Source organism: Corvus hawaiiensis, chromosome 15, assembly GCF_020740725.1.
Source record: "Corvus hawaiiensis isolate bCorHaw1 chromosome 15, bCorHaw1.pri.cur, whole genome shotgun sequence".
Classification (NCBI taxonomy): Eukaryota; Metazoa; Chordata; class Aves; order Passeriformes; family Corvidae; genus Corvus; species Corvus hawaiiensis.
In genome coordinates this window covers 18,100,056-18,125,551 of record NC_063227.1, presented here as the reverse complement: position 1 = coordinate 18,125,551, position 25,496 = coordinate 18,100,056, and the positions used below count along the sequence as shown (strand labels likewise).

At 52.6% G+C, this 25,496-nt stretch overlaps 2 protein-coding genes across 9 annotated transcripts in view; both read right to left on the bottom strand.

The window, feature by feature from the left end:
* ANKHD1 (ankyrin repeat and KH domain containing 1) overlaps window positions 1-12,261 on the bottom strand; it is a 101,273-nt gene extending 89,012 nt beyond the window's left edge. For all 8 annotated transcript variants that reach the window (XM_048319467.1, XM_048319468.1, XM_048319469.1 and 5 more), the window contains exon 1: window positions 11,908-12,261. In XM_048319467.1, the coding sequence (XP_048175424.1) occupies window positions 11,908-12,186 (279 nt within the window). In that variant the 5' untranslated portion in view covers window positions 12,187-12,261. The remainder of the gene's footprint in view (window positions 1-11,907) is intronic.
* Window positions 12,262-12,972: 711 nt separating this feature from the next.
* On the bottom strand, window positions 12,973-25,150 carry SLC4A9 (solute carrier family 4 member 9). Its single transcript, XM_048319830.1, has 21 exons — window positions 24,882-25,150; window positions 23,151-23,311; window positions 22,803-22,952; window positions 22,626-22,687; window positions 22,370-22,527; window positions 20,629-20,713; window positions 20,193-20,347; window positions 19,481-19,597; window positions 19,126-19,300; window positions 18,754-18,887; window positions 18,381-18,652; window positions 17,656-17,711; window positions 17,377-17,559; window positions 17,118-17,231; window positions 16,336-16,497; window positions 16,005-16,183; window positions 15,690-15,762; window positions 14,723-14,791; window positions 13,680-13,853; window positions 13,150-13,296; window positions 12,973-13,023 (listed from the first exon to the last, which is right to left on the bottom strand). Exons 1-21 carry the CDS (start codon window positions 25,148-25,150, stop codon window positions 12,973-12,975), a joined length of 2,946 nt encoding a protein of 981 aa, XP_048175787.1.
* Window positions 25,151-25,496: the final 346 nt, after the last annotated feature.

The following is a 25,496-nucleotide window of genomic DNA, read 5'->3' as shown; positions in this document are numbered from 1 at the left end:
GTGCAGTCTGCTCTTTTCACCACTCTTTTCAACTCTTCCTGCCTTTCTGCTCTTCCTTACACCAGCAACTGTACTTCCAGAGACCTTGCACATTTAAAATCTCACAAAAAAATCTTGCTTCACATACAGTATTTTCATCATAGTTTTATATCACAGGAAAGCAGATGCTTTCATTATTACTGCACATGTTAAGCATCAATTTTTAGGTTTTGTTTTGATTTTTTGTAAGAGCTTAATAACATACCCACAATACAAATATAACTTCAGTGTGAAAATACTGAAAATCCATATGCAAAATGTTAAAATAGCTGCATCGCCGCCAGTCTCCCAGAACAAACTTCAATGTATTTTCAAGCTAGAACATCTGACATTTCTGTAAATCAATGCAGTTTCTCACACACTAAGACAAAGCTAGAGAGAATGAAGAGTTGGATATCTTATCACTCACAGCAGAGTGAGAAATCACCTAATTCATCAGATGCCTCTTGTGAATGGACATGACCTACAATGATCACATATTAGTAATAAATTGTTTTAAAAATCACACTATCCCAAATATGTCAAACAAATTTGGCTTTTCAAACAAAAAATAAACTTATTTAATAATCAAAACAAGCAAGTAAAAAACCCAAACATATTTCACGTTAGCATTCCTGGAAGACATAATACACTGTTCATGTGGCAAAATTTAGGCACTCTGCTCTATTCTAATCAGATGTGCAGCAAAGTGATAGAGTAACCAGTCACTGTGCTATTTTTGGATTATTTTGTGAGCTGCTTTGGGCAGCTAATAAGCATCTTACTTGGGAAGGCTCATTAGGAACACATGCATTCAAGATATTATTCTAACTGCCAAAACAATTTCACCTTCCCAGTCAAAACCCAAGAAGCTGCACAGGACCGGAGGGCAGGGCTTCAGCACACCGTGTGTCTCGTGCTCTTCCACAGCAATGATGGACCTTGCCTGACGTTCTGCCAAGGACTGCAGCAGCCTCGCAGCTCTGCAGATCCAGTTACACCCCTGGGTCCTCCCTCCAGAGCAGCTACATCGCAGCTACGCGGCCTCAACTCCATCAGTGTCTATATCTTAATACCACGACTGAGTTTACTGCAGGTCAGGGGTAGCAAAGGGACTTTGCAGGCACCAACATCGCCACTAACACTGGCAATTCTGGTGAGATGGACAATGACATGCAGGGTTACAACACATTTCTAATATTAAATCTAAACCGATCTTCTTTATGTTGCACTACTGCAAAGTACTTTTCCCAGAATAGCCTGGACCTGCTCACAAATAGCCTGTTCCTGACAGGCTACAGACGATGGAAAAGCTTCCTGGGTAGCTGTACAGCACTGTTCTCTCCTCCTCCTGCAGGCAAGGGCAGCAGCAGAGACAGATCATTCTACCTTCCATTTGTGCCAAACTAGTGCCCCTGGGAACACTATCTTTACAAAAAGTGTTGCTAGGAAAGGAAAGGTGCTGTGAAATTATTTCCTTGAAATTGTATTTTCCAGGAACCCCTTGAGCTATGAACACTTTTTTGGGGTAACAATACTCTTTGCTCTGTTCGTGGAGTGTTAACAAATAAGGAGTCCCAAGCTCTCGACTGGGACTCCTGAACTCCTATTTTTAATGCAAATAAATGAGTACCTGAATTTCTCTTTTGTGTTAGGAAACCCTTCCTAATTATTTCTATAACAATTCCATTTGGACATTTTCATTCCATAATTAACAACATGTGCAATGCTGTATTAGAATCACACTAGAAAGTTCGTGTGGATTTGTCTGATAAACCCAACCTCTAACAGTTTATGGTGTCGTGTCCTTTATTAAACTGAATGTCAATATTGGATTAATACTTGCAATCCTGCTCTAAAAGTTTTGAGAAATGGTGATAGGACACAGCACTAAGTTAAGACTGAAAATGAGTTCGTGTTTCAAATTTGACATCAAACACCTTTAAATTTCACATATAAAGGATGTCAGCTTCAAAACCATAATTATTCCAAGGAGAAAGTAAAGTGAAGGACTTTGTCCCTGACAGGACACTCTTAGATGCTCCCTGCAACAAGTAAGTGCAGCACTACCCCCTTGGTTTGGACTTAACACCACCAAAAGGCCCGGTTTTGATTTACCAGAAGATGCACTTTTCAACATTCTTCCCCTGCCAGCCCAGCCAAACATTTTTGCACCTGCTTAAGGTGCCTTCCTGCACAACCATTTCAGTTTCAAGAGATGGAGTAAAGCAAGAGGAAGAACCACACACTAATGTGGGTATTTTCACAAAACCTTTCAGTGGGGTCTCAGGACACTGTCCTTTCTTGGCACTTCAAAGCTACAGAAAGAAAATAAACATTTCAGGGAAGTACTCTAGAGTCAGTACCTAGAAACAACATAGAATCAATGGGAACAACAATTCAGACATAATTAATGATATAAAACCATACCCACTCTGTTTGGCTTGAGCTGTAATTTCTGAAGACAGTTTCTTTCATTAAAAAACAGAAGTTCCAGCCCAAGAAGACAGAAGCCATGAAGACAGCCATGACCTGTGAATCACCAAGAGAGCATTGTCCAGCACTGTGGATGCTGTGATTACACAGCATCCTGCAAGCCCAGGGGGGCACAGCGTGCTTGGGGTCATCACCACCTCAATGGAGAGCATAAAGTACACGAAGCATCATTTCCAGTCACTGCTCACCTTGTGACAAGTCAGGCAGCTGTCAGACACTTTCATAGGTTGCTTTAACACATCAAAAAGGGAGAAAACTCAGGGGAGGAAACAAGTAATTTTTCTACCACTTTACTAAATTTCATGGACTTACAAAGGGGTCTGACAAGCTGGAAGATCATTCTTCTGGAAACAGAAAGGCATTAGATCACCTCAGCTCCCTGTGAAGCCATAAATCTGACCACAGCTCCACCTTTAAGTGGAGCTGTCAGTGCTCAGCACCTGCTGCAGCAGTTCTGTAGGCAAGGCATTAGATTGGGAGGATGGGGAGAGAAGGGGTGCAAATCTGTTTAGCTCTGATTGCAATAGAAAGCTGACTGACTGGAGGCAGGATTATCTAAAGGAGAGCCTTTATTCCCATAGATATTAAGCAATTACCGGCTAATGAAACGAGCAGCTATAGGATCTGGGCTGTGGTGAGCTCATTTCAGAAAAGGTTCATGTTGCAGACGCTGCTATAGATACAGTGTAAATACAGGTGGACACAACCTCAAGATTTGTTGCTGCAGGCAAGGAAAGGCCCTCACACACACAGTGTGGGCCATGAATCCAACATCCACATGTGTAACACCGTGTTCTTGATGCACTACCACACGAGCTGACTAAAATGATGGGAGAGACAGCAGGCAGTGAGCAAGGAGTGACATCTTAATGGCTACTCCACCTCAGGGTCTCAAGCCTGGCACCCCAAGTCACCAGTCAGTTCTCAAAATTACAGCTGTTCTTTGAAACATGCAGAAAAACCAATAAATCAGAATTAATGTTTTGTAGTACTACTCTTCCTTTCCAGAGATTGCTGACCCTGGTTTTCAATTTTCTTGCACTCGTACTGAACCATAAGCAGACATTCCTGGACAAGCATCTGTCAAAAGGTTCATGTCAATTTAACCACTTACCTGATTTCTCTCTTAAGCAAACAACTGACACTATGCTATTTAAGTAGTTCTGAATACTACAAACTACCCCTTATCACATGCTTCTGGAAAGAGCCATCTGATCTATGGATCTTCTAGAAACAGGAACACTACAATTTATTTTTATTAAAACACTGTTTCACAACAATAAGCAACATGATTGCACCCTGTTAGCCCTCACAGAATTAAGGCTCAGAACACACAGGTTGACTCCTCTTGGTACGAGAAACTGGCAGTGTTACAAAGTTTCTCTGTATAGCAGAAAAGAAAGCTTTACTCATCTCAGTAACTACTGAAAAAAACCAAAGAACTGTTAAAACCAGCCTGTAGCTACCACATATTAAATGTCTGATAAACAAAAATAATTATGACTATATTTTCCCAATGTACAAAACAATCTTTTGCAGCAAGGAGCTGTCATGTACAGAACTGGAACTGACAACTGAAGCTTATTCAAAATTCACATCAATCCCAGTAAATCAAGTGCCAATTCTTGACCTGTACTTTATACCAAAGAAAACCTTTGAATGGAGACCAGGAAACTTGACTAAAATAAGCACCACTTGCACTAAGCACTCCTTATTTTCTTGTATTCTATCTCAGTCCACTCTAAATCATGTTTTCGGTGCTCCATCTCCCCCACGTGCTCTGGAATTCCCTCCTCACCTGTTTTTTTCTATGTAATATTCCCACAGAAATAGCCCCTCTTCTTTCCTCACAGCTGGCGTAACTCAGTATTCTGATTTATTAGAATATAAAACAGAATTGTTGCATCAATTTAGCCAGGGCTTTCAGGATGGTGTCCTTGCTCAAGTATTAAATCCCAAGCATTAAAACAAAGTGAAGGCAACTTTTAAGACAGAAGAATAGATGCATTTGTTTGCTGATGTAAAAGCTCACACCCAACCAAGATGGGAAGCATTCTAAGCCACCTTCTTGGAAATGACCTTTTAAGATCTCTTTTCAGTCCAAGGGGACAATGCCTAAACAGACAAAAAAATCGCACAAGTGGATCTTGAATACAATAGTAATTCGATAATCTGATTCCAGGCCAACCTATACATTTCAGACAGAGGAGTCTCAACATTTAAAGTGACTAATTAAGTTATCTAGAGGCTTATAGCAAACTGAAAATCATCCTGGGCTTTCTGCCCCTCTCAGAGCCCAAGCTAGTGGCAGCTATTCTTTTCAAGGCCTGGATAAACAGGTCTGTGCATGCTGTTCTACTGCCAAAGCAGCACAAACCCCAATGTAACTCCTGAGCCATCACTTAGTCATTTCAAAGAAACTATCAGAGAGCCCTGCCTAAGCTATAATCCACTGAAAATTCAATATGTAGCACTATAAGGGCTTTAAAATGTAACTATTTTATAAAAACAATTAAAAGAGAGACATTTATCTAAACTGTTGGATTTATCCTAAGAAATCCTAAATGTCAAGCATTCATGTGAGAGACTCCCTTCTCTCCTGGCTCCCTTTCAGGCTGTGGAGGAACTCTATAAACAGGTGATGCTCAGAAGTCACCATGACCGATGATCAGAGTTTGGAAGCAGATCATTCAGCCCCAAATACTGATCTCCCCTCTTCCCTTGGTTTGAAATACGACTGACTTACGACCTACCTGCCATGTGACACTCTTAGTTTTATTCATGACTTTGGAAAGGGAAAAGTTCAACAGGTTTAGGGACTTTCCTAGAAGAAAATCTTAGTTAATTAGTAATCCCTATGTTTTACTGAAGGCAAGGGAGAATAACTTAGGGACCCAGCTAAAACCTAATGCTAAAACATGAAATGTTAAAAATATGTGAGATGACTTTCTGGTGGCCCACTGTCCATCAGTCAATAAAACATTCTCTTTTTTTTTTTTATTAGGGAATATTTTCTTCCTGTAAGATGGGTATGCAGCTTGGAACCTTTGAAAAGCTCCCCTGGCCAGAAGGGCCAGCCACACTTGTCTCTTCTCAGCTACCACCAGCATTCGGACAAACACATCATCATAATTCAACTGTGAGCAATCCCTCTCAGTCTACAGCACTTTTCCTACAGATTCTGGGATGCTTTGGAAGAGCTAAAGATGAAAATACTTCTGAAAAAAAATCTTGACTCCCTCTTGAAAGCAAAGGACAAAAGTGAGTAAGGGGTCTCATCTCACAAAAAGCAGGAAAGAAGTAACAGGATCAAGCACAGGAGCAATTCTTTTATTTATGTTTTATCATAATAAGTGCTTTCTACCTGTACTTGAGCAGAAGATACACAATATTGCAAAAACTGAGAAAATTTTCTAGTATTTTATAAAACTTTCAAATAATCAACATTACATAAGAAAAAAATTCTTAAGCAATGAGTTGAAAGAGTAAAAAGAAGATACTATCCTATAATAGGATGCATTTCCATAAATTTCACTTGCTCAGCATTCCTCCAAAAATAGGCTACATAAAACCTCTGCACTTTCACAACAAAAAGGGAGAACTACTTGTTGGGGGAAAAAAAAAAAAACCCAAACTATCTGTATTCTATTACAATATATATCTGTGCATATTATGAACTACAGCATATCATCCTAACTAAATGAACCCCTAAATTCAAACATTAATTCACCTGTACCCCCCTTTCTCAGAGGCAGCATGGTTTTATAACACAAAGGTTGCAACCTTGTTACTACAGTCAGTTGTTACAAAAAAGAAGCATTTGTGTCATTTCAAAGTCAAACTAATCTTTAGTTTATCATAGACCAAGGTCATAGAGGTATCAGCAAGAAAGTTTCTATTTGAGATGAACAGTGCCTGGCCTCAGCGGTTAAAACCTCCTAATTTACCTAAGTACTTGCACAAATCACTGATTTCTGAAGTTTGCTTACAGTACCCCATTCCAGCAGAAGGCCATTCCCACTAGGAAGATAAGGTTCACACGGGGCCTTTAGGTGGTGTTTGCATGGCACATGGGGGGCTGCTGGGCAAGAAAGCATCCGCAGAAGACAAATGAAAGCACCCTGCTGAAGAGTGACGCTTCAGAGCTTAACTTAAACAGAGTGCTGCAAAGAGTCCTCAAACAAGATGCAGGAGTTATTTTTCTTGCTTTGTGAAGTTTTCAGTGGGAAAGAAACCTAAGTTCCTTTTTCCATATGAGTCAAGACTTGCCTCTGTTTTAAATCCAAGAATCACTTTTATTCCACAATAACAGCTTAATATTTTAAAGGAATCTTCATATATGGTACAAGAACTCAAAATGACCTACTAAGATCGAAGCTCTGCAGCCTCCTCACCTGCAGGGTCCGAGCCCCAGCTGTGAACTCCAACAAACACCCCAATTCAGTCCTGGAGCTGCTCCCAGTTTTAAAGGCCAGGCCACACGTGTGCACAGAAAAAGGAGCGCCTGTGTATTCCCTTCCCTTCACACTGACCCTTCTGTCAAGTGAATGTTGTAGGGATGGTTTGAGCTCCAAGCAGAGGACAATGTCCCAATGGCACCATCCAGCTGTCCTTACAGCTGGATTTCAGTATCCCTCAAGGCAAGGAAAAGAGACAGGAGAGCAAACCAATATCAAGCCCATGGGGGAGCAGCTGGGTAGCCCCAATTTAAATCAGAACACAAGAACTCATGCTTCACCATTAACGCTCAAACAAACCCTTCCCACCCCCCACCAGACTGTAACTAGTTGACTGGTGAAACCTATGTGCAAATTTGTACCTAAATATAGATGTTCTGCTAAATTTGGAAAATCTCTCCTTCCCAAGGGGTTGCACTGCATATTTATGTAATTATACAGTAGTATTTCACATCTTTACTTTCTACACCTATCATTAGAAAACAGTTGCTGACATTTATTTTAGGTCATGTACTCAACTGGGTCAAGCTGCACTAAAGGGAGACCCAAGTTCTGCAAGAAACCTTAGAAACCAGTTCATTGTAAAATGTTATTGAATAGTATTAACCATAATTACACTGCTTGTTTCTGGTTAGCACAGCCCAGACTTGCAAAGTTACTGAGATATGTACCATGATTTTTCTGAAAGCTAGATGCCTAACCAGACTGGGAATAAATGAACACTCTACTAACCAGCTCTCTGCATCCTGAAGAGTCACCTCAATACTTCTGGAAACCTGAACATGTTATCCCTTGATGTTTTCTAATCAGTGAATTATTCCTGGAAGAAAATGTTACATTTTCTTCCACCTCTTACCTCCTCAACTTTGAAAGACCTTGTCAAAAGAAAAATATCAACTGCTAAACTGAAAACTACATATTTCAGAGAAAAGGCTTTTCTGCTTAATACTATCTACCTGAATTTGCATCCACTTTTTGAATTTCTATTCCTTACAGTAAAGAAAAAGCTGCTATTTACATCGTTTCTAATACAATGAAAACTAAAATGTCTGAGCATTACATTAACCTCAGAAGTCAAAAGATGCATTGTGCACAGCATTTACAAAGCAGATCCATGTTAAGGTTCAACAATACAGCAATGACTTTAATAGACAACACTGCTAATTTGAAACGAACTACATATTTATTCTGAATTCCAAACCCAGTTTAACAATTAAGAGACTTCAGACTGCAGCGAGGGGGGCCCCAGAAAAAATCTCCAGGTATACTGAACTGCTGTGGAGTGCATGCCATTCAACTACTCATCCTACTCCTTGTAGGAGGTATGTTATGTCTGATTTTTAATTATGCTTTATGTAAATATCCCCAGAGGCTTATGCAATAGGTACAGGCTTAAGTAAGGCAAGCTGGTGGAGGCAGCTCAGGAGAGGGAAGCCGAGAGCTGAGCTGACTCCATAGCCAAGGGCTGGTTGAGCTCCAGTTGTCATTGAGGGCCTCCAAACCCCTGAATTACAGAATATGAGAGATTTGCTACATTTGTACACTCACTGCCAAAGGCCACTTACTGAACCAAGCTCCCAGATCCCCTGGTACTTCTGTCGGCACCGCCAGCTTCTCCTACTTGATTTACAACAGCTCAGCAAACGCACCGTCCCCAAGCACTAACACAGCCACATTTATCACCTGCTTCAACTCTTGCCTGCCACACTTTGCTGCTGTGAGGGTTTTGAGGAGGACCTGCATGTTCTGTGGCCACCAAAGACCCCATGGACATGCACTACTCAGCACTGCCCTCCCTGCACACCTTCACCTTGACCTACAGCACTCCCAGCCAGGGTGGAGGAGGCTGTTCAATGCTCGTGCCTTTGGCACCAGCGTAAGTGCCAGCAAAATTCACAAGGAGTGGTAATAATACACTTAAAGTCACACCAAAAATTTCACTCTAAACAAGTTGCAGGCTGTGTTCACACCCTGATCAGGCTTGGAAGGCAACTAAGCAACTATTTACACTGAGGTCAAAAACACTTCATTTCTCAGGCTACAACCAGCGGTGGAAGTTTCTCCGAGCACCCAGGAGATTCACAGCAGCCTGCTTTACACAGGAATAGCGCAAACCTCCTGGCCTCGTCCCTCCATGCCAAAAGACATGCTTCAGCTTGCAATTGTTTCTCTTTGCATGTGATAATTTTAACTGGTAATTCTAGAAAATATTCTGCACAGCTGCATTTAATTTTCACCTTGTGGACCTGATACAACTCATTTGTACAGGATCCACTTTAGTCCTTGGTTTCCCAACCAAGAGCCTGGTCACTACCATAGGCAGACACTGAGCCAGGAAACCAGAAAGCTTCGATTTTCTCCCAGTTCTGCAGGCCAGGATAAATGGGGCACACCCTCTTCACCTGTAAAATGGGGACAGTACTGTCCACTGTAAAGTACGTGGAGATCTGATCTAAGAAATGCAATATATTTTCAAAAAGGTTAGGTTAAAATATATTGCTCTTTTCATTCTCTAGATAAATGCTTCATTACACCCTTTGTCCTGCACTTCCCTGGTGATTTTCTTTTTTAACTATTTTGCCATTTTGACCAGTCCAATTATTTTAGCATATTAAAACTCAGACTAATACAAGGACACAAAACCTAAATACCACTGCAGACATGCAGCAGAGCCTACAGAATATTGTACCATTCTTTTTATGGCTTCAAAAGTAGAGAGGAGAGTACAGATCAAGGCAGCATGGCAAAAACTCACTTTTTTTTTTTTTATTTTTAATTCTCCCTTTTAGTTCTCACTAATTCCACCCACTGGTAATAGCTGAAGGCATACACCCAAATCAGTGACTCATGGCACAAGACCACAGTCCAAACAGTGACTGACTAGCTTCTCAAAGCAGCGCTGTTCAAGAATTGCAGTGTTCCATCCCTGGACCTTAACTGCCTTTTCTTTGCTCAAAAAAGAAAAGAAAACAAACAAACAAAGAGAAACCCCCACCACTGACAACAGGTGCTTCCTTAGTTCTCAGAAAAAAAAAAAAAAAAAAAGAATTCCCCCTTGGTGCTCCCAGCCATGTAGCCTAGCCTAGGCACATTCTTCCCACCCATGCTTCTTCCCCAGGTAACTCTCCACAACCAGAAACACAAGACAGAAGAACTCCCCAGGCAATTTCAGCTTTGAGATTAGCCCACCTCCTCTCTGCGTGTGCTGGAAAACTTCAAGTGTTTCAATTCCAATTGATTTCTTCTGTTCTATGTTTTAAACAATGAACGTTTCCCCAGGTTTTTCCAACGAAACATTTAACAGCTGTTTGGGAACCTTTATTTTTTTGACCTCAATGCCAACCTCCCAGACACATTATTTATAATAGGTCGTCTTTCTTAATACTTGCTATTAGTCAAAAGAGTGCTTAGTAAACACCCTACCTGTCCAATCTTCACATCCCTTAAATAATGGGGTGGGTTCAAAAGGGATAAGCTTTTAAAGTAGGACTCTGCTCACCTTGTAAAGAGCCATAAACACCCTGATATAGCCCACTTCCCATCATTTTCCAGGTTCTGTAGCTACTGCTTTGTATCTTCAAAGATACATTAAAATGTGACATAAAAGACCTCCTAGAGAGCAGACACTCATCAATTACTTGTGTCCTACTCTATCTACGGTAGGTCTTCCAGCTCCCCAAAACAGGTATGTACTGGAACACCTAATTCCATATGGGACTGAACGTGTCTGTCCAGGACATCAATCGCACAAGGAATGCTCACATACAAGTGCTCATCTGCCTGATCATTAGATTTTGAGTTTAGTTAAACGACCTGCTGTTAGCACCGCTTCTAATGTAGCTTAGGTGGCCATGAGCAAAATGCAAATGTGGATCTGCATCAGTTTCATCACTTTTTTATTCAGATAAGACCTGGTTCAGGTTTCAGGAGGGCTGGACACAAGACAGTCATCAATAGAAGGCAAAAAATTTAGCCACAGGAGGATGACTACAGGCTCCCCTCCTTCCATCTCTTCAAAAGGAACAAGGACACATCCTGAAGTACACTTGCTTGGCGTCCAAATTAAAAATGGTATGCATCACCTTGGCTATTTTCTTCCTCCTGCAGAAGCCCAAAGGAACTGCAAAAAGCCTGCAAGCAGCAGCCACTTTCTCCTGCTTTCTGCTAAAACTAGGTAAGGACTGTGATGCAGCTGTGATCCCATCTTTTGCTAAGACACTACTAAGGAAAGAAGATTCACCCTTTGGTGCAGCAGTGTCAGATAAAAGCCTTCATTTATCTTCTCTCCCTAGGCTACGTAAAGCACCATTAGATGCCAGTTTACAGGTCCAACAACGCTCCATTTGGGTTGGGATAAGGCCCCCGTCCCACCTCCACACCCTCCCTTTTAACCTCTCCGCAGGTTTGGAAGATCAAAGGAAGACACCTCCATTACCCTCTTCCATTTTGTTAAGTAAGAAATATTTCTGTTGCATAAAAGCGTGTGTGTATAGATATATCTACAGGAATTTATCCGTGTCTGGGAACCCCGAGTCCAGGGCAGGAATAGTGGGGCTGACGACTTCACTTTGTTCTCCGTCGGGTGCAGGATCTCGCCTCCCCCTCCAAACCTGCTCCCAGGTGGAAGCCGCTCCTTGAGATCAGGACACATCCTCATCCCGCTCCGCGGCCGCGGCGCGCAGAGGGCCCGGCCGCCCCCGGCCCGTCCCCGGGGCCGCCGGGAGGCGCGGCGGGGCGAGACCCCCGCCCTCGCTGCCTCCTCCACGGCCCCGGGCCGCGCTGCCGTGCGCGGCCGCCGGGACCCGCCCATGGCGGCGGGAGGCCCGGGACGAGCGGGTGCGGTGCGGCCGGCGCGGCGAGCGGCAGGGCGGGCGGGCCCCGGCCGGGCCTGTCAGGAAGCGGCGGAGGGGAAGGAGGGCGGGCCAGGATCGCTCACCTCGGACACCTCGTCCTCGTCGCTGCCGGAGCCGCCGCCGCCCCCGCTCCGCAGCACGGCGGCCGCCAGCTTGAAGTCGAGGGCGGCCTCACCGGCCGCGGGCGCGCCGGGGCCTCCCGGCCCGCCGGGCCCGGCCTCCCCGAAGAGGCGCACGGCCCGCAGGCCCAGCGGGGAGGGCCCGGCCGCGGCGGGCGGCTCGGCGGCGGCGGGCGGCGCGCGGGGCGCGACCGAGTCGATCTCCTCGTCGGCGGCAGCGGCGGCGGTGCCGTCCGTGAGCATCGCGCTGGTCCGGGCCCGGCCGTCTCCGTCCCCTCACGGCACCGCGGCAGCGCCACTAACTTCTCACACCCTACCCGGCCGCGGCCGCCGCGCCGCCCCCCCCCGCCGCTCCGCGCACGCCTATTGGGCGCGCTGGGCCGGGGGCGGCGCGCTATTGGCTGCCGCGCCCGCCACTCAGGGACGCGTCACGCGCTCCCAGCATGCTGCCCTGAGAGCGCACGCCGAGGCGGTAAGAGTGCGCCGCCCCGCCCCGCTCGCACAACCTCGCTTCCTCAACTTTGCGGGATATGATTGGTCCCCATGAACATCAATCATGTGCCTTGGCGGAGCTCCGGGCGCCGATAGGGCAAACTGGCTGTCGATCAAAGCGCATCCAGGAATCACGGTTTTGATTGGTCCAAAGGCACATCGCTCAAACCCACGGCGTCTGGCGTCTTCCGATTGGCTTCTGCGTGCCCTGGGCCCGCCTCCCCTTCGAACCCCTCTGAAGGGCTCCGTCAGCGCGAGATACCGTCACACGCCTGCCTGTCCCGAGCGGTGATTGGGTTGTGGAGCTGCCAATCAAAGCGAAGGGCACGCCTTCCCCTGGCCACGCCCCCTCCCGGGTGCAGGCCGCCATAGGCTGGGCGCCCAGGCTCTGTGCTCCGTCGGCCACGCCCACTGTGACGTCACCGCGCGGCCACGTGGCCCAGCGGGCCGGGGGCTTTCGGGTCCCCCGGGGGTCTCGGGCCCTGCGACCCCCGGCCCGGGGCGATGGTCCCGCATAGCCCCGGCCCCCGCCCCGGCCTAGTTCACGGAGAGGTTGATCTGAGGTCCCGGGCGGTGCATCGGCTCGCACTGTGGGGGGAGTAGAGGTTTCGGGGCTGGCTCCGCGCCCACCCCGGGCGCTCCCGCGCCAGCTCCTCCAGCGGCTCGGCCCCCGGGGCAGCTGCGGCCGAGCGAGGCTCCCAGGACACCACCGACCTCCTCGGCTCTGCTCCCCTGCTCCGGCCGCTCCCGGGGGTGTGTCCCCGCCGCCCCCGGCCCGGGCAGGGGCCCGTCCAGCCAGCTCAGGTCGTGCGCGGAGAAGATGCGCTCCAGCCCCTTCCGGATCCCCACCAGCGCCAGCAGCTGCGGCCGGGGCCAGGCACGGGTCAGCGTCGCTGGGGCCGGGGGACAGGCAGCATCTCTCTGTCACAGCCCTCTGTCACCCCAGGAGATGCCATGGTGGCCTGTCACCTCTCCGGCTCTGTCCCAGGGAACCATACTTGCCCAGCAGTGACACTCAGCCTCTGGTGACAGCCCCACGGCCCCAGCCCAGGGTGTGAAGGCTGGTGGCAAAGCCCCGCAGTGGCCCCAGAGAGCCTCTGCCAGCACTTGGGTGTCTGAGCGCCCCCATGCACCCCCCCCCCAGTGCTCATGTCCCCTCCCAAAGGATCATGCCGGTGATGCTCAGGGTGGGCAGCACCCAGCCCAGCACCAAAGCCGTGCTGCTGATTCAAGGGGTGCCATACCATCACTGGGAAAATAATAGCGGCCATGGTGGACTTGAGAACCCAGAGCAGGGCCAGGCAGAGCAGCTGGATGACGGTGAAAAGATGCACCCGGCGCAGGGGCACATGGCGGAGGTAGGCAAGGTCTGGCTGGTGCTTGGCTGGCATCAGGAGCAGCCGCACACGGTCCATGAGCTGCAGCGAGAGGATGGCAGGTGGGTCACACCTGTCCAGCTACTGGGCAACTCTCACCCACCTTCCTGTTGGGACCAGGGCCAGCAGGATGGGGTTTCACCATCATTTCTGCACTTCAGCCCTCCTGCTGTCTGTGCCGACCCCCAGCTGATGCCTGAGCGTTTGTCTGCAAGACCAGGGGTCCTGGTACCACCGTCCCCCCAGGCCAGGGGAGCGCTTTCCAGGCAGACCTCTAGAAAGAACTCTAGCTGCCCTGATAGGGTTAATTGAGAGATAACACCCCTTGATCCCCCTCACTTCACAGGAAACTGCTGCAGCCTCATCCAGAGCACAACTCCGGGTTTCCCAAGCAGAGAGAGGGTGGGAGGTTCCCAGCCTGTCATCCAGAGCAGGGTAATTGCAAGGAGACTGTACTATTTAGAGTAAAAAGTGGTGTAGATAATTCTGGAATGGGGATTTTTTCCCCCTCAGTTGGTTTCTTGGGAGGAGAACAGAACTGGCACATGAGCAGCAGTACCGGAACCAAATGATTGTCATGTCCCAGCTCTGCCTGCAGCTCCCAGGTGAGGAAATCCCTGTGGCTTTGAGAGCAAGTCTGTATTATCCACTGGTCCCACTTTTCCCAAACCACCTGAGCCATCAGTGCACGAGTTTCTCCTGCTTCTCAGCATCCCAGACCCCTGCTTTTCCCTTTCCTTTGCTCTAGAAAGGTCCCTCTCTCCCCCCTTGTCCTGGTGGCAGACAGCTCCATGCCAGGCTGTACACCACACAGAGCTAAAATCCAGGCTCTGCTGTGCAGTGGCAGCTGTTGCTGAGCAAACCCAAAACAGCCCCCACCAGCACCCCCTCCCAGTGCAGCCTTCCCTCACCTGGATGCTGTTCAGCGCCGTCACCCCCATGTGCAGGAACACCCCATAAAGCACCGGCATCGGGATGTGCTGCAAGACAGTGGGATGGGGGATCAGCAGGGCTGTTCCCTGGGGGTCCATGCCTGCTAAGTGTCCTCTCCTGTAAAAGCCTGCAGGTGTGTCCACAGCCTTTGCCTCCTTTGTTCCCAACAGCCCAGCCTGGCCTTATTGAACCACTTGAGGTTCACATGAGCCCATGTCCTCCTTCATGGTCCCTTTGGATGGCATCTCATCCCCCAGGTGTGTCACTGCACCTCAGCTTGGTGCCATCTGCAAATGTGGCCCATCCTGCTATCTATGCCTTTGATGAAGATATTAAATAGTATTTGTCCAGTAGGAACACTTGGAAGACACCACTTGTTACTAATTTCTGTTTGGAATTGGGCTACTGACTGTAAATCTCTGGACATGACCATCCAAGCAATTCCTGACCCATCTAACAGTTCTTCCATCAAATCCAGTTTGGAGGTGAGACTGCTGGGAGGGTCCCATATCAAAGGCTGTACAAGACCAGCCTCAGAGGTGAGGAAAGAGGTCGAGAAAAAGAGACCTCCTGTCTGCCCACAGGTAATCCAGGGCCACTGGAGGGGCTTTTCCTAGCGCGGCAGTGGCAGCAGTGAAAGCCAACAGCAGCCAGGTCATCCATGTGGCAGTGTGGAGAGGTAGTGGTGGGGTGTGTTTGGAGAGCACAAGGACCCCGATACACATGGGGAGGACAGACAGGTGACATGGGGCCACAGTGCCTTGTGTGCCAGCCCTCCAGTGGCACTGGAGACAAACCCTTGGCCCAGTCCCTACCCACACAGTGCACAGCTCCCTGCCTGCCATCCTGTGCTGGTTCGACGGGTCAGGGTGAGGAACCTCCAGCCTTGCAGGATACGGCCACCCCGCGCCTTGGAAAAGAGGCCAACCCAGCCAGGCTTCCTACCTTGAGCACGGGGGCCATGAAGACAGAGACTCCCATCAGGATGAAGACAGCCAGGCCTGTCAGCCTCTGCTCCCTGTGGGTGGCAGCACAGGTGGCACAGGTGCCCGGGGTCCCTTGGGAGCCCACCCCCCTGCCTACCCTGCTGGCCCCCAGGGTCTCTGCACTTTGCAGTTTTGATGGCCACAGGGAAAGGGGTCAGCTCTGGGGAGATCCCCAAAGCCAGGTCTGATGGACAGCGTGGGCATGTCCCTGTCCCCTGGCTCCACAGCCATGGGCAAGGGGTTCCCCAGAGTGGGGCCCAGGCTTGCTGTTTACCTGATGCCCAGGAACTCGGGGTGCTCGCCAGGGGCTGAGGTTTCACTCTCCTTCCTCAGGCTCTCCATGTGTGCCAGGGAGATGACGGTGGCTGAGACATACCAGGGGAGGCCGGTGACAGAGGTGACGACCATCAGGAGGGAGACACAGAGGAGGTCCAGGTGGAAGCCTGCTCCTTTCTGCAGGGGAGAAGGCAGCAGGGCTGGGGGCATCTTCCCACTTTCCTGGCCAGTTTGAGGTTCTGCTCTCTCCTGGGTGCTTCTGTGGGGCCCAGCCAGGACATGGGTTCTCCGCATTGGTTGGTGCTGCCTGTTCCCTGTCCCCTGCTCACCTGCAGCTTGTACTCCCTGCGGTTGAGAATGACAGCTGTGATCTGCTGGTCCATGAAAATGAGGATGGTGACGAGGACAGCAGGCACCGCGGACACCAGGCAGACCCACCATGGGTTGGCTCCGAAGGGGAAAACAATCCAGCCCCGTGCTGGGTTTGTGGGCTGTGGAGAGCAGGAGGGTCATGGCAGCTGCCACCCATTTGTGGAGTGTGCAGTGCAGCTGGGTGATGGGACCAGCCCCAGGTGCCCAGGCTGGAGCCCTACAGGCACCCAGGGATGCCCCACCTCGGGAGTGGAAGAGCATCCTCACTCATCCTGGGGATGCAGCTGGGCAGAGTGCCCCACCAGCCCTCCACAAGGACACCCTAGCTGTGGCAGAGCAGGGTGTTGCTCTTGGACACCCCAAGCCAGGAGCTGGGCATTTGCCCGTGACAGCAGGTGGAAGAGGTGGCATTGGGCAGCGATGACGGTGAGCCCGAGGAGGTGGTGCTGAGCGCCAGCTGTTCTGGGGTGCTGCCAGCCCGGCTCCACACCCAGGGCGAGAAGCCCAAGCCCGGAGCTGAGCTTGTGGCTCTTGCTCCAGTGTGATCTGTATAGTCCAGGACTGAGCCAGGTTATTTACAGTGCATGGGATCAGCTGTGTTCAACGCTTTCTCGTTTGCTGGGGTGCAGCCTGCACCCCGAAGGGCTGGAGCCAGTGATGAGAAGGACAGTGGCTTCAGGGGCTACTGTGGTGGGCACAGACCCAAACCCTGACAGTGCTGTGCCCACCCTGCTGGCACCTTCAGCTCGCTGGGGACAAGAAGTTTGGGGGTCTCCAGGCCCAGGACAGCATCGACAGCGCAGGAGGCGAGGATGGCCAGGATGACAGCGAAGTCGCTCACCAGCTTCCGCACCTGCAGATGGAGATGGAGAGGGTTTAGCCCAGGCTGGCTGGGGTGGGGGCTGCTCCAGGAGCAGCCTTGGGATGCAGCACCCAGAGCCATCCCCACACCAGTGGGATAGGTGGCCACGTCACTGGGGTGGCTGAAAGATGCTCACCCCCACAGGGAAGTAGCGGCTGCTCCTGAAGCGCTTGAGTGCGGTGCAGAAGAGGAAGGTGCCCCCAAAGAGCAGAAAGGAGATGAGGGTGACATCAGGCACGTAATGGCAGCTGGTACCCAAGAGGTGCCCACCTCGACCCAGGCACTGGGTCCTGCTCAGCCCTTCTGGGGTGGCAGGAGGCTGCAGGGACAATGTAGGCAGTGAGGAAGGGTCACACATGGACACCTTGGGCCCACCCCAGTGCCTCACCCGCCTGCCTGGGAGCAGGGGCTGTACCTGCCGGGTGGCCAGGGGTGAGGGCAGCGACGTGTCATTCCCTGCAGAGCTGTGACCTGCAAAGCGACAGGGGGTCAGATTGGTGCTGGTTTCATCAGGATAACTGGGATGATGCTGCCATCAGGCTGGGTCCCCAAGCTCTTCCTGAGGGCTCAGGGTGCTGGATGGGGCCCCATGGGACCTCTGAGGCCCCGGCTCTGGCTGATGCCCAGGGAGCACCAAGGGGGGATATCCCTGTGAAGGGTTTGGCTAAAGTACCAGACACTCAGAGGCACCATTGACCCCAGGCTGGCCAGCACTAATGTTTGGCACATGGTGTAGGTCCCGTTGGGGTCAGTGTGGGTCATGTCATTTCCAGGGTCGTGTCTTTAAGCTCCAGAAAAGACCCCCTGATTTACAGACTGGGTGAGAAATGGCAGAGCAAACCCATCCAGGTGCCCCCTTCCAGCCAGCCTCTGGCATCCCCCATCCTGGAGGCGTAGGAGATGGGCCAAGGCTCTTCTTGCTCCCTGTACTGCCCTGCCTGGTTCCTGGGCAGTTCTGGGAGGCAGGAATAGATGGACAGACTGTATGGAGGGAAGTGGGGGATGGTGCAGTGTGGTCAGGCAGGTGAGGATGGGATTAGGCAGCCTCATCCTCCAGTGCCTTCCCCCATCCAAAGAGGCGGGAGGTTCCCAACGGGATCCTGGGGCAGCAGCAACCTGCCCACAGCTGCTTGGGCTCACCGGGGCTGGACAAGTTGCAGGTGCAGCTGTAGGAGGTGACGTTGTCCAGCCGGTACTGCCAGTTGATGGGGAAGGCATCTGCCAGGCTCAGCATCTTCTTCAGGGAGTCATAGATGAATATCAGGCTGATGAGTGCACAGAAGCCTTCCTCGGTAAAGCGGGTGAAGTACCGCACCAGGTGACTGGCCTCGGTGGCCACCAGCACCACACCAAAAAAGGCCACCCAGAGCCCAATCCAGAGGCGGAACTCCAGGTAGTCCAGGCTGTGGTCCCTGGGGGAAAGGGTGACTCAAAGCCTCGCCAATGACACCTGCCTGGAGTGATGGTGGCCTGTGACAGTGGGCTGAGGATCTGTCCCTGACAGTGAACTCACTGGCTGAAGGAGAAGAGGAGGCGCTCAAAGACGAGCACGGGGCCGGTGCTGCTCAGGATGGTCAGGGGCTGGCCCGAAAAGAGGCAGAAGATGAAGCCAGCAAAGGCCGTGCCCAGGAAGCTCTCCAGCACCCCCTGAAATGCAGGGAATGGGTGCCAGGTGCCAGGCACATGGCAGGGAGGAGGCTTGTGGGCCTCTCCCCCACAGCAGCACAGAAGAATACAGGGTCAGTGCTGGGGACCACGGGGGAAGGAGGCAGAATTGAGGCGATGCTCAGGATGTCCTGGGGATGCTGGTAGGAGGTGGGCAACCAGGGGCCCTCTGGACTGGGCTGAGTAGGGTTGGTACCAGGCACCCTACAGCTGCACTGACCTGCATGTTGGCGGTTGCGTCCCCCAGCATGCCCCCGAAGGTGATGGCATTGGTGACTGTCGCCAGGTAGATGTAGAGCACTGCTGAGAGGCACTGAAGGTGCAGGGCATCGGAGAAGTCACTGCCGTACCATGGTGCCTTCCTCTGGATGTCTCGCAGCAGCCCCCCAAAAAGCCTGGGGTGGAGGAGGGAGATCTCAGAGCAAACAGCCCGGAGAGATGCACGGCAAGGGATAATCCCTTCCCCTGGATACAGCAGCTCAGAGGGGCTTGGACACAGTTGCTCCATGAGAACCAGTGACCTGCCCCAAGTCCAGCACCCTGCTGCACCTCCCACTGCCCTTCCAGACACTGACCTGCCTGTCCTCTCCAACTCCTCCCCGGAGTGTGGGTGCCCTGCGCTGGCTCTGTCCCCAGCTGCTGTCATGTCCCCATTACCATGTGGCTGCTGGTCCAGTGGGTCCACAGCGGTCCTGTGGCAGAGCAGAGCCTGAGACAACAAGCTTCAGGTTGGGACCCTCAGGACCCAGGCACATTTAGGGGACACTAGGGAGGGAAAGGGAGAATGGAGAGAGGACAGGGATGCAAACAGGGCATGTGTATCCCCTGATAATGGAGAGAAGAATGATCAGGAAGAGGAGGAGAGATGGCAGATGATGATCATCAAATGTCTCTTCCAACCCAACCGTGATTCCCTCTGGCAAGCCCTGGAGCCAGCCCTTGCAGGACTAGCTTTAGTGGAGGAGCTGGGCAGAGCCCAGGGGTGTCCTGCTCAGAGGATGAGTTTCACATCCAAGTGCTGAATCCCAGTGTTCCCATCAGCTCCCTTTGGAGGACACGTGGTGGGGATTTGCCATCCACTGCCAGCAGGACTAACAGGGACAGCAGGACTAACAGCAGCAGGGACCAAAGCAGGGACGTGTGGAGGGGCTTGGCTGGGAGGACACCCCTGCTCCTGGGCAGCTTCATCCCCACCGAGATGGAAGTTCCAATGTTACAGGCAGAGGTATCCCTGCAGGACCCTGCAGAGGGGCTGGCAGGGGTTGGGATACCCTCCCTCCAGCCCACCTCCTGCGTGGAGATGGCAGATGGCTTGGTGGAGGAATTCGGGTGCTAAGGTCCCATTTCCCAGGAGGAAGCACAATCAGCTCATCCAGGAACGCCGCTATCCCTGCGATGAGGTCCTCTCGGTGCTGAGCCTGCCGGGCAACCCTTTGGAAGAGCTGTGGGGAGATGCCGTGGTTTAGCCACCATGTCCCTGCGTTAATCCACTTGGAACCTTCCTCCCGGCCTGCAGCCATCACCAGGAAACAAACCCATCCACTTCAGGGCAACAGGTGCCCTACATCCTGCAAACCCACCCAAGCTTTTGTTTTCTTATCCCGGGCAAGGGAGGCCACCAGCTCGCCCCATCCTCTGCTCTCCACTGCAGCCTGCAGAGGAGAGGAGTCCTGGTGTCCCCATTCCAGGCCCATCCCATCCATGGTTGCTGCACCAGGCTCACCTCATCTGTCAGCAGTGTGGCCATGGCCCTGCCAACCTCGTGGTAGGCTTTCACTTTGGGGGGGCCCAGTAGGATGAAGAGGAACCTGTGGCAAGACAGCACATCTCCAGAGCAGCCCTCTCCTCCCCAGGGGATGCTTCTCTGGGTGGGGGAACCATAGGGATGTGGGAATGCTGGGGATGGTGGCTAGACAAGCCTGGGGGGCTTGTGCCACCCTGAAAGTGCGGTCAGGGGCAGAAGACGGGACACGTCTGCAGTGTCTGCTGCCACTGCATGGAAACCTCACAGAGACCATGGGACACCAGGACCCTGGCTGGATCACAAGGGTCTGCAGAAATCCAGACTGGGAGGTGTGGGGGAACAGGTCTTTGGGACAGAGGAGGAGAAATCCTCATCTGGGGGTGTCTGTGGCATCATTTTCCTGGGAATGTTGCTTGCAGACAGGATAATGGAGTGTTAGGGAAGGAGAGCTTGCCAGCAGCACAGGCAGCAGGTTTGACAGGACCCAGGGGACATGGGAGGAGACTGGAAAGAGAGCTCAGAGCCCTTGATAAAATATGGTGAAAATCCCACACTTCAGAGGATGGTGCAAAATCTCCAGAGGGACAGTCCAGACAAATGTTTAACTGAGTCCTCCACGCCTTTCCAAAATTGGCAGAAATGGTTACAGTCCTGAAAGCCTGAGGTTGTCAAGAGTTCCAGTGACCATGGCCTGAGCAAACCCCCAGAGAGGGGGCAGGGAAACTCCTCTGGCAGTGCAAGTGGGACTTGACAGAACCCCCTGATGCTGGAGGCATCTGGAGCCTGCTCCAAAGGCACAAGTTGCCACATGGGATTGCTTTCACCCGGGCATCTGCAGCAAGGCGATGGGAAAACCTTAAGACGCCAGAGATGGATCTGAATGAGAAACAACCCTGAGGTGGTGGCTGCACCTGTGGAACAGACTGGCATGGCCAGCAAAGGGGATGGCACCCTGGGCAAAGGGATGGGCAGGGACAGAGTCTCCCTCCCCCTCTGGTTTGGGGGAGGAAAGTACGGGGCAAGGGGTTATCATGAAACCCTCGAGACCCAGGGGCATTCACGGGGACTTGCCACCCCACTCCCGCGGAGGAGAGAGCAGCAGGTAGGTGGATGTGTGTCCTGCTCCTCGCCGCTCCTGGAGGACGGCTGCTCTGGGCAGACTGACCAGGAGGTGGCAATGTCCCTCCTGATCCCCGGCGGCTTCCTCTGCGCGCTGCCTGAGCAAGTCCCCGGCTGAAGGCACACTGCCCATTTCCCCTCGCGGCTTCAGACGATGCATTCCTCAGCCCCGGGGAAACCATGGGGACCTCCTGCCCTGCTCCTCTCCCCTCACCCCGTCCCACCCGTCAGGAGAACAGCGGGAGGGCAAGAGGCTTCTAAAAACCTGCATCCCGCCCCGCCGCCAGCCCCCATGCTCCCGGTAGTAAGCGGAGAGCATCCAGAACCAACTAAGGACAGGGAATGCAGAGCCCAGCGGGAATGACACAGGGGATGTCCCTTCCAGGCTGCCCAACAGATGCTCCACACTCAGTCCGTTCTGGAGTGCTCCTAAGAAGCTGGGAAAAGCAGGAGGGGAAGCAGTGAGACAGGATTCTGGGAATGCATGTGGCGCTGGGTGCCATTCCCTTTGCTTTGGACAGGCAAAGCCTTGTCTGGTGTGGGAGGAAATGGACAGACAGGGATGGGGGAGGGCACAGGGCCCCCGGCCGTGCTCTGTTACCTGCTTGGAAGAGAAACTTCGGCCAGTGAGCCGAGGGACACCGCACATCTGAGGCGAATGAAGGCAGCAAAGGGCTTTTCCAGGAATTCAACTTCCCCCACAGCAACGTGGGCTGCTTCGGCCCCCGGCAGGACCTTCTTCTTAAATCTGTTTCTCAGCTGAGAGGAAAAGGATGCAGCAGCTGGGTACTCAGGATGCCGTGGCTGGGCATTCAGGATGCAGTAGCTGCTCCCAGCCCAGCTCCATGCTGCCGTACCTGCTCCTTAAGAGGCGTTTTGGAGATTTGGGTTCTGGGCTCAGACCTGCCTTTGGCTTTCCCTGCAAAGAAAGAGAGGAAGCAGCAAAGTCCATGTGCAAGCAAACGGCCAGCATGGGTACTGCCCCGGGCTGGAGGCAGTGGGAGGATGCCTGGTGGGACAGCCGGGTTTCCTACCTCGGCAGGGAGAGAGACCAAGCTCGGCAAGGAGCTGCAGCAGGGATTTTGTAGGCTGGTGCTGTGGCTGGAGGAGCAGGAGGGCTGCCAGGCGCTCCCTCAGTGCAGGCTGCAGCTCTGCTTCCTCGGGCTGCCCACAAAGTGCTTTGTCTGCATCAAGGACAGGGACAGCTCTGAGTCCCCCTGGTTCACTGCCCATTGGGGAGCTACCCAGGGGAAAACCCCCTTAGCTGGAGTAGCAGACAAGCCCCCCAGGTACCAGTGCTGTTCTACAGGCATCTCCTGGTGGCCTGTCCCTCTCTGGTGACCAGCCCATCCCAGGAGATGACCTTTGCATTACCCATGTACCGATTATTTCCTTGAAACTGGTGGCATCCAGGTCCAGGAGCATCGTCCCCTTCTGCAGGCATGTCCTCAGCTGGAACAGGCTGTGCAGGGAGAGAGCTGGGACATGGGGTGTGCTCCAGCGCTCCCCACCATCCTCCACCTTCTCCTCGAACTTTATCCACCTGCCCAGGGAGATGTGGGGGGTCAGCAAGCAGAAGCGTAGGTGCTGCGCCCCATGCCAAGCAGTGGGAGCTGGAGCCTGGGTCCATCTTTGAGATTTGCATGAGGTTGGCACAGGCAGGGAGGAGTCTGGGTGGCTCAGAGGGGCCTGCAGCTGGTTCACAGCATAGGGGTAGCTGGGCAGACAAAGTGGTCACGCCCCTATTCCTGCAGACCCGCACCTCGCTAAGATCTGATGAGGGGAATTCCAGCTGTGATGAGACGTCATGATGGTTCAGGTTGGAAGGGACCTTAAAGCTCATCTCATTCCAACCCCTCCACCATGGGCAGGGACACCTTCCACTATCCAACGTTGCTCCAAGTCCCATCCAACCTGGCCTCAAACACTTCCAGAGATGGGGCAGCCACAGCTTCTCTGGGCACCCTGTGCCAGGGCCTCACCACCCTCACAGGGAAAAATTTCTTCCCAATATCCCACATAATGCTGATCTCTGGCAGTGGGAAGCCATTCCTGCTTGTGCTGTCCCTCCAGGCCCTTGTCCAAAGTCCCTCCCTATCTCTCTTAGAGCCCCTTTAGGCACTGGAAGGGGCTCTAAGGTCTCCCCTGAGCCTTGTCTTCTCCAGGCTAAACAACACCCCACCTCTCTCATCCTGTCTCCATAGCAGAGCTGCCCCAACAGAGCTGTTCCAGCCTTCGAATCATTTCCATGGTTTCCTTTGGATGCACTTCAACAGGAGCTGGATGTGGTGCCCCAGGGGGGTGTCACACAAAGCAGAACAGAGGGAGCACCCCCTCCTCACCCTGCTGCCCGTGGTGCAGCCCAGGATACACTCGGCTTTCTGGGCTCTGAGCACACAGTGCCGGCTGACGTCCCATCTGTCACCCACCAGCACCCCCAGACATTTTCTGCAGGGCTGCTCCCAGCCCATCCATTCCCCCAGCTGTGCTGGGGCTGGGGGTGGCCCTGCCATTAGCAGCGCTTGCTGGAGTCAGAACAGAAGCGTCTTGAGCTGTTTCCACGCTCGGGCCATGCCAAATATTTTAACGCCGGGCACAGACAGAGCTTCCCTTTGTCCCCGTGGGTGGGCGCGCAGCTCGTCGTGCTGCACGGGCAGAGCGTGCCCCGGCACCGCAGGCTCCTGCCGAGGGGCAGCCGTGCGGGGATAACGGGGCTGGGTGCCTGGGAGAGCCACAGCCCGGCGGCTTTGGTCCCCACAGACCCCCCGACCCCGAGCGGAGACCCACTGCTGTCCCCAGACCCCTGTGGCCCATGTCCCCGTGCCCCTGCCGGGTGGTGGAGGGGTGCTATGGGGCACGGGGACATCCCAGCCCCGGCGCAGCCGCTGGAGCCTTGGAGAGGCGACAGAGAGGAGCAGGAGGAAGGGCGCTGTGCCTGGCCTGCCTGACATCCTGCCCTCTCCCATGAGATTAAGTCAGCCCAGCGCGGGTACTGAGGGGCAGAGCCCTGCCTTGGGGCTGAGGCTGAGGAACCGCCAGCCTCGGGATATGCTGAGCTGGAAGGCTGGGCTCCCAAAGCGTGGCCCAGCAGCTTGTCTCTCAGGTGTGCCTACCTGGCCATCTCCCTCCACTCCAGCCCCGCCGGGCTGCTGAGGAGCTGGTTGAGCTGGATGAAGAGCGGCGGGCAGGTGACGTCCCCCCTCTCCTCCCACTGCAGGGCGGCACCAGCTCTCCTGGCCGCTGTGGCCGTGCTGGAGGGGAAGATGCTGCAGCCGAAAGCCTGTGAGGGAGCTCCAGGGTTGCTGCACTCTGGTCTGGGCTGTGAGCAGTTGTCTGCTGCCCGGAGAGCCGTGCCACCCGCCCCGGACACGTGGGCTCTCATGGCCACCGGCACCGGCAGCCACAGGCGTGGGCTCCCCTCCGGCACTCACAGGATCCCACTCATCCCACACCTTATAAAACCTGTGAACTGGTTTAAACTGACCGCAAACCAATACACAGGAGCCAAGCCCAAAACAACCATCTCAAAACAGCAGGGTCAGCCCCACAGGTCCCAGTATGGTTGTGTCCTGCCACGTCCAGCCGCCCACCTGGGCCAGGCACCAGGGCACCCACCTGCCTCCTGCAGGTGACCTGTGTGGACAAGGATGTTCATGGGGACCAGTGTGTTCCCAGTCCTGTTTGCACCCTGCAAGGCACTGGTGAGGGGGTGGCAGGGCCAGCCCTGG